The sequence below is a fragment of the Helianthus annuus genome, chromosome 4 (assembly GCF_002127325.2).
Source record: "Helianthus annuus cultivar XRQ/B chromosome 4, HanXRQr2.0-SUNRISE, whole genome shotgun sequence".
In the NCBI taxonomy this organism is placed as follows: Eukaryota; Viridiplantae; Streptophyta; class Magnoliopsida; order Asterales; family Asteraceae; genus Helianthus; species Helianthus annuus.
This window is the reverse complement of record NC_035436.2, coordinates 122,859,923-122,873,708: the sequence shown is the minus strand read 5'-3', so window position 1 is coordinate 122,873,708 and position 13,786 is coordinate 122,859,923. Positions and strand designations below refer to the sequence as shown.

The window sequence follows — 13,786 nt, the reverse complement described above, 5'->3', positions numbered from 1 at the left end:
AATGATCTCTAGATCAAGTGGTGGAATACTTGCATTTCTATTGAGAGATGCAAGTTCAACTTCCACTTGGTGCAGAGTGAGGCAATGGTGTGAACAATGATAGGAGACCTAGGAAAACCTAGGTTCGATCCTTCTGCCAAACGGGTTTTACCGGTAATTTCACCGTTGTGCCTATGGGCGGGTGGATTAACGGGTTTTTCCCCGGAATTGGTGGTGGACTCGGGTTACTCTCGGTGTACCCCGTTTGGTCCATTGGGTGTCTCGAGAGTGCTCGGAATTGATTTTGTTTGCCGTTAAAAAATATATATATATTTCCAGTTCCATGGTTTGATAACTAAATTAAACTAGTAGTTGCCCCGCCCGCGTTGCGGGGCGATGGCCGAATAATTCTCAATCAATTAAAAAAAACACTACTATAATTTTGCTAGGAAAAAAACTAAAACGCTGATAAGACCGTAATCTCCGGCTCAGTGCAAAACTGTAATTTTTCAGGACTAATAAGCGACTGTTAGGCAGCTCCTTGACACGGGAAAAACTTAAATGGAGTTAACAAATTAAAAAAAAAACTTTTATAGTTTTGCTAAAAAACACTATAACGACTGGAAAAACGTAATTTTTAACAGAGGGCGAAATCATAATTTTAATTCAGGGATAAAATCGTAAATTAAATGAACCAATGGGGGAGTGCCAGGCAGCTGCCGGCATGACTGTAATTTTACACTGGGGGCAAAATTGTAATTTAACTAGGAAAACAAACAAACACGATGGAGAAAATATAAATTTAAGTTGGGGGCATTCGTAACGTAGCTGTGAGATAAAAAACTAATGACAAATCTGTAAATTTAAACGGGGCAAAATCATAATTTTTATCCGAGGGAAAAATTTAAATATTTAGATGGGAGTAAAAACGTAAATTTATCTTTATGTGGGGGTAAAAACATAAATTTAAACTGATGGCAAAATCGTAATTTTAAAACGGGATAAAAGTGTAAATTTGTTGGAGCAATAGGGGAGACTTAGCCGCACAATTCAGCCAATAATTGGCCGGCACTATTAGCCGCCTATTTAGGCCAATGATTGGCAACAACTATTACCGCACTTGAGATTGTAGATATTGAAAATTGAAAATAGGTCTACTGACAACCCTTTTAAATAAAATATATTTTATCAAAAACATATAATTTATAACTACAACCCGCAAAACATTATAACTCGCTCATAACATGTCAATCTATTTACAACATCCATTTAAAAGTGGATTACAAGCCAACAACCTGTTTAGATAAAAGGGTTGCATATTTGCATGAGTTACGTTCGTATTACATGGTGTTTAAGTATGTTTAAGTTATCTATCAATCATGTTCGGGTCATCAGTTTTAACCAGCCGCTGAATTACCAACTAAAACTTATCAACCCGTAAACCCAACATTCAAAATACCTTTTAGGGGGTGTTTGGTGTTGCGTTTTCAAAATAGATCATGCATTTTCAAAATAGATTTTGCGTTTTCAAAACTGCGTTTTGAAAAAGCATGTAGGTACATGCTTCTCCAAAACTGCGTTTTGGAGGCAGATAATCACTTTTTCATCCAAACATTTTTTTAGATTATTTATGTTTTACAAACACAATAATCAAATAATCACTTCAAAACGTAATCCCAAACACCCTCTTAGAAAACGTTTCATGTTCAAAAGTTCCAAATTCTTATATATATTAGAAGGCTATTTTGTCAACATCAACTATCTTTGCCCCTCAACTTTAATAATAATATGGTTAGTCCTTATCTTTATTAAGTTTTTCTATTTTTATTATATACTCTTAGAGGCTGTTTGTTTACCTTTTAATGAGCCTCTTAATGGTTCAGACCTCTTACTGGTTCAGCACTTAATGGTTCAGACTGTTTGTTTCGTGAGCAGATGTCTGAATGCTTCAGACATTTGTCTCTGAATGGTTAAGTATTTTACAGAGTCTGAATGGTTAAGACCTCTAATCTGGATTGGTCAGACATTTGCCTTTGAAGGGTTAAACATTATACTGGCTCTTATTGATTCATACTAGTTTAACACTTAATGGTTCAGATATCTTATTGGTTCAGCACTTAACCATTCAGAAGTTGCCAAACAGCCCCTAACACTTTATAATAATTACTATTTAGACCCTCAACTTTTTAGTTTTTTACACTTTATTTTAATTACTATTTAGGCCCTGAATTTTAAGTTTTTCTTTCCTTTTACTTAAGTTTCGTTGTTTCATTTTAGTTTTTTCTTAACGTAACGTTTTTTCTAAGTTTTCTGTACGTACCATAGTAAGTAGGTTATTTTAATTACTTTCTGAACCCGTTGCGGTCATTCGTTTCTATGGTTATAACAAGTATTGATATCATAACGAACTGAACCAATAACTTTTCCATAACTTTCAAATATGCTGCTACAATATTATTTTTTATCACCATGTAGAGTATGCTATCACTATTTGATTATTTTTATCTACGTATTTATCCCGGGACAGGGAGGCAAAAACTTTGTTATTGTAACAATGTGATGCACCTTATCTTCAATCAAAGATATCTCGTAATGCCAAAATGGGCCGGGCCTACAAAATAAGAAAAGGCCCAAGAAGCAAGGAACCCTAAAGAGTATCTCTATATCACTTCACTCACACCTTTCCTTACAAAGATTTTATCCACAAAAGCAAGCTGCTGCTGCTGCTTCATTTCATTTCATCACTTAAACATGCCGGGCCCCGTCGTCGAAGAAATCGAATCTGAGAAGAAGATTGAGGTACTTCCATTCTGTTAAACATTATTATAATCAAGATTCAATCTTTTCACACTTATTGAAACTTATACAGGAAGAGATTCCTGTTGTTGTTGAGGGCGTTGTTGAGGATGTTAAGGAAGAAGACGACCACAACGATGATGATGTTGACGCTGATTCCGATGATGATGAGGAAGATGCTGCTCAAGGTAGTCAAGATTCATTTTTTTAGCATTGGGTTTAGTTACTGGATGAATGAGAGTATGGATTTGGTTATGTGATTTTTAATTAGCTTATATTTGAAAAGGCTTAGATTTATCTTGATTAATTTTAGTTTTGAAACAAGTTGTATGCTTTTGTAACAATTATGTGTTTTTTTAGGTGGGAGTGAGAGCTCAAAGCAAAGCAGGAGTGAGAAGAAGAGTCGAAAGGCGATGTTGAAACTCGGAATGAAACCGGTTCTTGGTGTTAGTCGGGTTACCATCAAAAGAGCAAAAAATGTAAGATATATATTGTTACAATAATCAATTATTTGTGTACAGATAAAATTGTTATGTTTTTTAATCAATTTAGGAGAGTGAATAGTTTATGTTAGCGGTAGTTTACAACTTTTATTATCAGGACTTTTGTATGGTTGGTTATTTGCTCTGTTCTTGGTGTTAGGCCACTCGGTGTGGGGGTCGTCCAGGCCCGGCGACGCCCCCAAACACCATCCCGGGTGGTCCATCAGGCGTCGAGATCGTCAGCGGTGGGACGATGGAGACGGTCACAAAAAGACAAAAACATATCCTCCTTTTTCTCACACACACATATACATACAACTCATATATATATTTTAGGCCCATCCCCCATTTCCTTAGGTCCATCCTCTCTGCCCCATCCTCACACCCATCCTACGTGGTGCTGACGTGGAGGCCCATCCTCCATTAACCACACCGAGTAGCCTTAGCTGGGTTAGATATATCAATTATTTGTGTTTAGATGAAGTTATTTTGTTTGTCACAATTTAAAATGGTGTTTTTTGTTTGATACAATGCAGATTATGTTTTTCATCTCAAAGCCTGACGTATTCAAAAGCCCAAACTCTGAAACCTACGTGATATTCGGTGAGGCCAAGATCGAGGACCTAAGCTCACAACTCCAAACTCAAGCTGCTCAACAGTTCCGAATGCCGGACATGGGTTCGGTTATGAACAAACCAGAAATTTCAGCTGCAGCAGCTGCCGCTCAGGCAGATGAGGAAGAAGAGGAAGTTGACGAGACGGGTGTGGAGCCACGTGACATTGATCTGGTCATGACTCAAGCCGGTGTGTCAAGGCCTAAGGCGGTTAAGGCTCTCAAGACTCATAGCGGGGACATAGTCAGCGCCATCATGGAACTCACCACTTAGGTAGATAATCCTTTTCTTTGAAATGATTTTGGATGTTTTTCATCTTATTTGATTATGATGCATCATTTTAATTGGAAGAATATCTTATTAAAACTTCTAGCTACTTATTCTGAATTACTTTTCTTGAGAATGTTTTGTCTTTACACCTACTATGAAAGACTTGATTAATATAAGGTTTAGTTGGTAATTATGTCTATCACCTTTGACTTGATCATATTTAAGACGTTTTCGCATAGCATCCAGAACTTGTTCACATGTATTAAGGGTGTGCACAATTTGGTTTCGGTTTTAGCCACGGTTCGGTTTGTTGGTTTTTTCTTTGGTTTTTTTGAACAAACTAACGTAAGATTCATAAAAAGTATAATCCAATATTCAATAATCTTTTTTAGTGTTTACAATTATCTTAATATATCTAACCTTTGGAACTAATATTGTTCACATAAACAACTTATAACATTCTAATATATTTTTAAGTTTCTCTAAAGTTGTTATTAAGACATTTTCCTTTATAATACTTTGAAAATTATTTATTTTATGTAAAATTTTGTTATCTCAAGTAGGCAATTGATAAAGTATTTTAAAGATAAATAAACATGTTAATGTTCTTATTAAATAATATATAACAAACGCCATAGAAAATGATTTTTTGGGTTGTTCGGTTCGTTTTTTTTTTTTCGGTTTTGTGCTCACCCATAACACGTATATTATTCAAGATATCTTAGTGATTATACTGCAAACTGCTTATACACTTGAAGGAAAAGACGTACACATAGGGATCAAAATAATTGAGCACCTCACGTTTACTTGCTTGATTTTATTTGTTTATCACTCGGCAGTTTGATCGAATCTCTCCTTGTTGACCCGTAATAACACCGATCCTACCCATCTTCACCATTGCTTTTGCAAATTTAATCTTCCAAACCAGCGGGTTCATAGCATGCTGGTGCACTTGGTTTAATGTCGATTGGCTCGTGAGTAGAGACTGGTCTGATGTGAATAGTCCTCTGTTATTCAAGACGTCTACATAGTAACCTGTGTCACTTATGGTTGGTGAGCTAGGGTTCATGGGTACAACCAAATTCACGTTGTTACTCCCCTTTGGGCATTCTTGTTTTAGCTTGCTAGCATATAACGGGTTCAAACTCGGGTCCAGGTTTACGGTGGAGCTGAAATTGTATAGCCTGCTAGCAAAGGCTGTACAGTGTGATCGGCCAATAGTATGTGCTCCTGTAATTCACCGATTCAAGATTTTAGAGGTGTATAATGTTTAGGTTGGGTAACATGTTAGGATAAGTAAATTAGGGTGTGGGTTGAAACGTGTGAGGTTAAGTTAATCAACACGAACTTGACAAAACAAAATCAAATGGACCTTTAAAATTGTTTTGTTAGTTAAGTGACCTTGATGAAAACTTTTTGAATACTTGGGTTGCCTATGGGGTCGTGCCGTCGTGGTGGTCCTTCTAAACTTTTTTCGTTTTTACACTTTTTTTTGCATATAAATGCTCTAAACTACAGTTTACAACAACATAAAAAAGTACAATTATCTATAAAATCTTCAACTTTCAATTATAAAAATAATGCTAATTTCTCTTCTTAAATTTTGACATAAAACTCAAATCTGGTTTTAATTTTTGTCGTTAAAAATGTTTTTTATTAATACAGAAAAAGCGGGTTGACAAGTTAGGTCAATCTTACCGGGACATGTTTATCAAAACTTATTCGTTAATTTGACTCAAATGTGTGCCTATGTACATATTATCCCTTTATCTAATCAAAATCTTGTTATCAACCGCTTTACCGGATAGAGTAACCATTTCTTCTTGGGTCAACCCATTGGTTGAAAACGACTTAGTGAGTTGGGCAAGATTAGATGTTGCCGGAGGCAATGCTCTCGTGTCTGCGATCAGTGATACTCTGCCATCTCTTCTCCCTGCAGGGACTTCATACCCCAGTCCACCAGTCTGCAATAACAACAATTATACACACGATTATACACTCGTAAAGCCCGGTCCAATTGACTGGGCCTTTGTGTCATAAGTTTTCATTTATCTTTACTATTTCAAAGCTATCTCTAGCTGCAAATGCAATTATATCAGCACAAGAAACAATTCCCGGACATGAGGCTTCGAGTCTGGCTTTAGCGCTATCAATGACGTTAAATCCACGTACACTTGGATTATTTGCAGGTGAATCTTTCTCCGCTTGGTTTGAAGGAGTCGAATCTATTAAGACCGATGCATCACAACCCTGTTACGAACAAACCATTGTTAGTATAAAGACCGGAGCCATTTTGATTTCAGCCCGTTATAACCTACAACTTGAACCAAACTTACCCTCACAAAACAATCGTGAAAATGCAGTCTCACGAGACCGGCAGCAAGACCCCTGTCTTCCGAGTAGGCTTTACTCACTTCCTGTTTGACAATAGATTCAGCCGCAGAACATGAGTCCGAATAGAACCCGATTTGAACTTGGGCTTTTGAATGAACCAAAGTTACAAAACATTGTAATGAAACCAAAGTTATAATTGTAAGAATACGAGCCATGATCATGGGACTCATGTGCAGTATGGCAGACTATTGGTGATGAAAATTTAACCTTATTTATAATGCAATGTGTGTGTTATAGTAATATTGTTTTGGAGGCATGCTATAATGCATCAGCAAAGCTTAAATCATCGTATTTGACTTGGTCAACAAACATATATACAAGAAACTGGGTCAGGATCAATGAGTTTAGAATATTGCAGAGGTTGAGAGTTAGTAGTAGTAGATAGTTTCTGTAATTGATTGAAGTTGACTTGTTGCATAAAATCCAAGAGAAGCAGTTAGTGATGAGATTGACACCAAAGGCTTTCAGGCTAGCGGTAACAAGGCGTTCGTTCCTCCCTAATTGGTTGAGGATTCTAATCTCATAGTGGACCTTGGTGTAGTTTTAAGAATTAAAGGTAGGTTTAGAGGGTGTGTGAGTTAACTGTTCTAAAAAAAGTTAGATTGACATAGGGTCTGACATAAGCCTGACAAACCGGCGGGTCCGGAACGCGACATAATGGGTTCAGGTGAAAAACGGCCGTTTCGGATAAAAATTTCAATTAAGATAAGGTCATAAGTGTTTTGTCCAAAATGGAATCGAAAATAACTGCCATCTGCATGCATTCCTTCACCAACACAAAGATAAACACTTGAAGGAAAGAAACCAGTAACGTGATATACAACCTGCAGTTAATGGGCGCTGACCCGTATCAGTGCTCCCCTCTTAAAAACGGGTCTTGTCCTCAAGGCCGAGATCCTTTGGTGGCATGCAGGCCGGCCCATGGGGGTTCATGTTTGGATTTGAAGGAGCAATTGTAGTGGCTTACAACATGAATAGTGACCCTGTTTGGTACTTTTCGGGGCAGTTGTAATAGAGGCCTGAAGGCCAGGTGGTTTGCATTTTGTGGAGGTTAAATTTTTGATGGGTTGAGTGTGCAGCGATGTGGACAGGGTTTCCAACAAAGGTTGGGTTGGTGGTGGAAGTAGTGAGGTACTACCCGCACGACTAGCTTGTTTTCAACCAGCTTGGACCTGTAGCCTGTAGGCTTGAGAAAGAGATGCAGGTTGTAGAAAGGCAAGCTAGTTTCGGATCTCTTAATGGGGGCCGGTAAGGAAACAATTCAATAACGTGTCAGGTGGGAGGCGTATGGTACAGTTGCCGAGTTTTTTGAACTCAGATTGGTAGGCGGAGACAGTGGAAGAGTTCAAAGAAAGCAGCTTGGTGGTTTTTATCAGGGGTGAGCAAATTAACCGACATAATCAAACCGATAATCAACATAACCGATGGTTATAAATATGAAACTTTGTTTAATCGGTTATGGTTATAATATTGGCCAAGTTCCTAGTAATGGGTTGTGGGTGAGAGAGCAAGACGTTGGGTGGTTGGAATGTTGTAATAAGTGAAATAGTTATTGGCTTGAAAAATCAAATCAAGCGGGAAGGTGAATCCTTGGTGGACACGGGTTGGTTTGTGATGGTGACTGTGGGTTGATGGCGCAGGGTCGGAAGAGCATGCGGGGTCGATGGGTTAGGTGATAGTAGCGACCAGGTTGGTGGTGATCTCGGTTTGTCAATTCATGTGGGAGGTGGTGGGTTCGAAATGGGCCTTGGTTTGAGATGCGGTCGATGTGGTGGCTAGGGGCGTCTTTTCGAGCATCGGGGATTCATTGCGTGGAGGCATGATGAACGCGAATGAAGGCATCAAATGATAAGAGTTGGTTCAAGATGACAAATCTCTCAAGAACTATAGTAAAGACAGACTTTTGGAAGTATATTCTGCTAATACTTCATAACAAGCAAAGGCCTTTTGAAGGCTTATATTGAAAAATTAAAACGTAGGGCACAATAGAATTGAAAATAACTACCTTCTACATGCATTACTTCACTAACACTAAGATAACACCGAAGGCCGTGGGTTCTTTGGGTGCGCATGGCAGACGTGGGGTTACTGGTCGGTAACAAGACAAAACGAGCCGTTTTGAAAAAAAGAAATATCACTTTGGTTGAGGTCAAAACGAATCTTCACTATAATGGACTTGACCGTTTAAAAAAAAAGAATTAAAAAAAATATCAACAAGGTTTCATCGGGTTTATTATTTTTTTTTTAATGGTGGTAGTGCCATAGTGGCAACTGGATGGATGTGGTGAGTGGTGACTAGAGGTGCACATTTTGGTTTATTTCAGTAACTGGTATTTTCTATTTTTATTTTAACCGGTTATTACCTTAAATGGCTCGGTTATTCATTTTAATCGGTTTGGTCAATAATTGGTTTTTCCTTTATTTTTTTCGATTTCTTTTGGTTAACCGGTAATCTGGTTAAAAAAACGGTATCAATCCAAAAAATCACTAACCGGTTAGGAGTTGGATGTTTAAAATAACTTCAAACCGGTTAGGAACCGGATGTTTAAAATAACTTCAAACCGGTTACAAGTCAAACGGTTATTAATCGGTTTCGATTTCAGTTAATAAACCAGTTATTATTTGCACCTTTAGTGGTGAAAACAAGTTGGGGGCCAGCAACGGTATTTGAGTAAACCCAACTAAACTCATATGCGATTTATTAGACGCAAATCCTCCATTATAAAATATAACCATATATCTATACTATATTACTAGGTTACAATCCCATGTATTACACGGTTGATAAATGTAATATTATATAATTAGTAATATAAATATTATGTTTTAAAACAATATGCATTGAATGGTTGAATAAACTCACGTATTATACTATCAAAATAAAATATACTGTAATTTGTTAACATACACAGTCGTCAAAAAATATATTTAAAAAATGAACAATGGCGTGACAGTTATAAATTTTGTTCAGTTAGTTTTTAGAACATTATTTCTTTCAACGGGGTGTTAACTTTGATTTTTTTCATACCGCCTATTTTTTATTATTAGTGCACATATTGTATTTTTAAAATTTTTACCATCTAATCACATTAAATATTTGAAAATTGTTAAAAACCACTCATAAAAGCAATTATTATTATTATTATTATTATTATTATTGTTATTGTTATTGTTATTGTTATTGTTATTGTTATTGTTATTGTTATTGTTATTGTTACTGTTACTGTTACTGTTACTGTTACTGTTACTGTTACTGTTACTGTTACTGTTACTGTTACTGTTACTGTTACTGTTACTGTTACTGTTACTGTTACTGTTACTGTTATTGTTATTGTTATTGTTGGTGCATACGTCTGTCGACTTCGTCTTGTATCGAGTCTTGTTTGTATATAAATAGAACATGGCACGTAGTACGAGAAAACTGTCAAATATAGGTTAGGAGTTAATTTCGCATGAAATTACAATATTGTAATTCCGCACGGAATTAGATTTCGCATGAAATCTAATTTCGCTTGGGTTATTCCGTGCGAAATTAGCATGCCTATAAATACCTTGAGGTGCCTTGTCATTTGTAACTTTCCGGTTTCAGTGCCGAACTGCTGCCGAAGTGTCAACTCGCTGTAAATCATTGTCAAATTAATCAAGAGACAGTTTAAAGTGTATATCTAGCTGAATTGAACTCGATACGACTGTTTCCGCCTTTTGTATTGAGCAAAAACTCTTCTGAACGACTCGTTTGGTCGGTAAAATGATCCTACAAGTAGTATCAGAGCTCAGGAGGAAGAGTTCATACCAATTCAGCTGCAAAATCTGATTTCTACACATTCTTTTTCAAAATTAACAAGTTTTCATGGTCAAAATGCTTTGAATTTCTCACATTATGTGCGCAATTGTGTTTTAACAAATCCTTGAAAGTTTCAGATCTTAAAACGGCTTAAAACTTGGTCAATTTGACAAAATTCAGCTCGAGATGATGACATCAGCATAATTTCGCACGAAATTAGGGCTTAATTTCGCTACAGATTGTAATTTCGTTTCAAAGTTTCACACGAAATCAGTATTTTCGCTCAAAGTTGTAATTTCGTTTAAGAGGTCCACACGAAATTAGCCAATTTCGCTTCAAGTCGTAATTCCGCTTGATAATTTCGCACGAAATTACATATTTCGTTTGAAAGTGTGTTATTTCATGCGAAATTAGGGTATTTCGCATCAAAGCTGTAATTTCGTTTGAGCAGGTTAATTTCGCTTGAAAGAGTATTTCGTTTGAAGGATAATTTCGTTTGAAACTGACTGTTTGTGAAATTCTGAAAACCTAAACATGGAAGAGGAATTTTATAACGCCTTTGCTACTCCGATCAGTATTGTCCAAAACACAATGTTAGAAAATGAAACGGGCACTATGAAAAAACCGCCAAAACTTATGAATATCGAAGAGTATAAAGGATGGGAAGAACGATTTGAGAATTGGGTTCAAGCAAACTATTTGGATGCTTGGGAATGTGTTGAGACGAAATATGTTAGACCCATGGCTGATGATGAGGAGGTTATTGCAATTAAAGATCTCAGTGCTGAAGAGAAAAAGAAATACAAGGATGAGAAAATGATGACGAGTTTGTTACATCAAGCTGTGAAAGAAGACATCTTGGTGTTATTACAACACAGTGGAACTGCTTATTCAATCTGGAAAGCTTTAAAATCCAAGTTTGTCGGCAGTAAAGAGATGATAAAAAACAAGAAGTCACTTTTGAAGAAAGAATTTTATCTATTTCGAGGTTTGAGAACTGAAAGCACTAAGCAGATCATTAAAAGATAATGTAATCTGTTAGTCAGCATGAAAAGGGTGAGCATCACAAAGGAGAATGAATAGTTGATTGAAAAGTTAGCTGATGCGTTGCCACATGAAACTTGGGGAACTTATCTCATGATGTTGAGAAACAAGAAAGATTTTAGCAATCTGACTCTGAGTAAATTCATTGAAAAGCTTGAAGCTCAGGAGATGGAACAACGCAAGATCTCAAGAATGAAAGACTTTGATGGTGAACAAGATATTGGTCTTTACTACAAAGGTGGAATCAGTGATAAAACCACCAACATGTCACCAAAAGTTGATACAACATTCAATGTTAAGAGTTCATCTGGAGGATCATCTAAAGGATCAAACATCAAAACAAGTTTTTCTTCATATCCATCATTTGATCCAAACTTTTCTGCAACCAAGAATGGAAAAAAGTTACAATGCAACATGTACTGAATCTTGAAAATGATCAGGATTATTCAAAAGAAGTTGCAAAAAGTCACATGTCTTTGTTGGGAACTGTGTTAGAATCATACGGGAGCATAGTAGTAGGTCAGATCGGGAATCCAATGTTGACAAAAGAGGATTACGATCAGATAGATGCTAAAGAGATGGAATTAATGGATATAAAGTGGTGTTTGGCAAGTGTGTTGAGAAGAGCTGAAAAGTTCAAACAAATTACGGGAAGAGATGATTTCCGTGACGCAAATGTTTCTACTTTAGGCTTTGATAAATCTAAAGTTACTTGTTTTCGTTGCAGGGAAAAAGGACACTTCAAGAGGGAGTGCACAAACCGCGAAGCAAGTGGAGCTCAAAATCCGTTCAACAACAATGATTACTATCGGAAAGCGATTTATCATCAAGTTGCTCAACAACCACATCAACAACAACCACAAACTGCTCATGCCAGGAAGGAGATTGAAGAATCATCAAAGAGAGCTTGTATGGTGAATCAAGAAGATGGAAAATCATCAAAAGGATCAAGTTGGGATAAATATATTTCAGCTGACAGTAAAGCACTTCTGATTGATCAAGATGATGAAAAGTTACCAAAAGGGTTTAGCTGGGCAAATTTCAGTTGGAATGATTATGATCCGAATAAAACTTCAAATCACAAAGCTTTTGTTGCTCGAGTTGCCGAGGGTAGTGATAATGATGATGATTACTATGCAAGAAAAATGGAAGAGCACTTGAGATTGATGGAAGAAAGTGATAGTGATGATGAAAAAGTTCGAAAGAAAAAGAAGAAAGTTAAAAAACCAGTAAGCAGTGATGATGAAGAAGTTCCAGTGGTTAAGAGAAAAGTGAAAGAAGTTCTAGCTTTCAAATTTGAAGAAGAAGCTGATGCACAAAAGATTCTGGTGAAATGTGAAAGTTGTGAAGCAATGAAAAAGCAAAACAGTACTTTGATTCACAACATGAACAGATTAAAAGAATCATATGATGTGCTAAACAAGTCAATGAATCTGTACAATCAAACAAACAGTGAACAAGCAACAACAATGAAGACGCTTCAAGGAGCGTTCATGACCAAGCAGAAAGTTGTCAACAATTACATCGAGAAATGTGCTGTTCTGGAACAAAAACTGGAAACACAAAGGATTGAAACAGAAAGAGTTAATAGATTGTTAAAAAGTTGCTCATGTACTTCTTATGTTATTGACAGGATTTATCCAACCATGGAAGACATGAAGGATTTTGAAGAAGACACTTCTGAAGAGAAGAAGATAGACACAGAAGAAGAGACATCTGAGAAAAAGAACTCTAAGAAGAAAAAGGATACTAAAGTGAAGAATTCTGGTAAGAAACAGAGTGTTAGTTACAACAAGTGTCCACCTCCGCTTGAAAATGGATATTTGCCACGAAATTCAAATTCAGAAAGAGTCAAAAAGGCAACCAACTTAAAGTGGGAATCTGAGCCATTAGATAATTTGCCAGAAAACATTGATGTCACGTTCACATCGTCTGACACTGATCAACAATCTCAATTGATGAAGAAAGTGGTGGATCATGTGTTAGATAATGATGAAACAGAGGAGTCAAAGTCGGAGTCTATGTCAGAATCAAAGTCTGAATCCGACACGTCAAGTTCAAAAGTCAAACAGGGCAAAAGAATTTACAATAAAGAATTCTTGTTATCAAAATCTAATTTGAATGATGAAACATTCAAAGTAGTGTATACTTTGAATGATTCTGACAAATTATATTCTGATGAAGAATTTCCAATAAGAGATGTCAAAACTAAAATGATCAAAAAGGTTTTCAAACTAACAGAAATTAATATTTCTGAAATAAAAGATGTAAATCTTTCTGATAAACCTAAAAAATACACCTCAAGAGCTTAACAAAGAGAAAACAAGAAAAAGGGTTACAGTTCTGGTTCTGGTTTTCAAAAGAAACCAAACCATAACGGTAATTTCAAAAAGAAAGGTTTAGGTTTTATTCCCCCAGAAAAT

At 36.4% G+C, this 13,786-nt stretch overlaps 2 protein-coding genes across 2 annotated transcripts; one reads left to right on the top strand and one right to left on the bottom strand.

Moving 5' to 3' along the window:
* The first annotated feature begins 2,618 nt into the window (after positions 1-2,618).
* On the top strand, positions 2,619-4,331 carry LOC110936804 (nascent polypeptide-associated complex subunit alpha-like protein 2). Its single transcript, XM_022179208.2, has 4 exons — positions 2,619-2,778; positions 2,849-2,963; positions 3,136-3,254; positions 3,794-4,331. The coding sequence occupies exons 1-4, from the start codon at positions 2,731-2,733 to the stop codon at positions 4,142-4,144; spliced, it is 633 nt and encodes a 210-aa protein (XP_022034900.1). The 5' UTR covers positions 2,619-2,730; the 3' UTR covers positions 4,145-4,331.
* A 517-nt stretch (positions 4,332-4,848) lies between these two features.
* On the bottom strand, positions 4,849-6,705 carry LOC110936803 (peroxidase 5). The gene is made up of 4 exons (XM_022179206.2): positions 6,478-6,705; positions 6,200-6,391; positions 5,943-6,105; positions 4,849-5,371 (listed from the first exon to the last, which is right to left on the bottom strand). Exons 1-4 carry the CDS (start codon positions 6,703-6,705, stop codon positions 4,959-4,961), a joined length of 996 nt encoding a protein of 331 aa, XP_022034898.1. The 3' UTR covers positions 4,849-4,958.
* Positions 6,706-13,786: the final 7,081 nt, after the last annotated feature.

What these genes read in the sequence shown, in the direction of transcription:
- LOC110936804 (XM_022179208.2), top strand. Translation starts at nt 2,731, where the DNA reads ATGCCGGGCCCCGTCGTCGAAGAAATCGAATCTGAGAAGAAGATTGAG. An exon ending in AATCTGAGAAGAAGATTGAG is followed by an intron (nt 2,779 to 2,848) that starts GTACTTCCATTC and finishes AAACTTATACAG; the next exon opens with GAAGAGATTCCTGTTGTTGT. An exon ending in CCATCAAAAGAGCAAAAAAT is followed by an intron (nt 3,255 to 3,793) that starts GTAAGATATATA and finishes GATACAATGCAG; the next exon opens with ATTATGTTTTTCATCTCAAA.
- LOC110936803 (XM_022179206.2), bottom strand. Translation starts at nt 6,705, where the DNA reads ATGAGTCCCATGATCATGGCTCGTATTCTTACAATTATAACTTTGGTT. An exon ending in TTCACGATTGTTTTGTGAGG is followed by an intron (nt 6,392 to 6,477) that starts GTAAGTTTGGTT and finishes TGTTCGTAACAG; the next exon opens with GGTTGTGATGCATCGGTCTT. An exon ending in CTAGAGATAGCTTTGAAATA is followed by an intron (nt 6,106 to 6,199) that starts GTAAAGATAAAT and finishes TTGTTATTGCAG; the next exon opens with ACTGGTGGACTGGGGTATGA.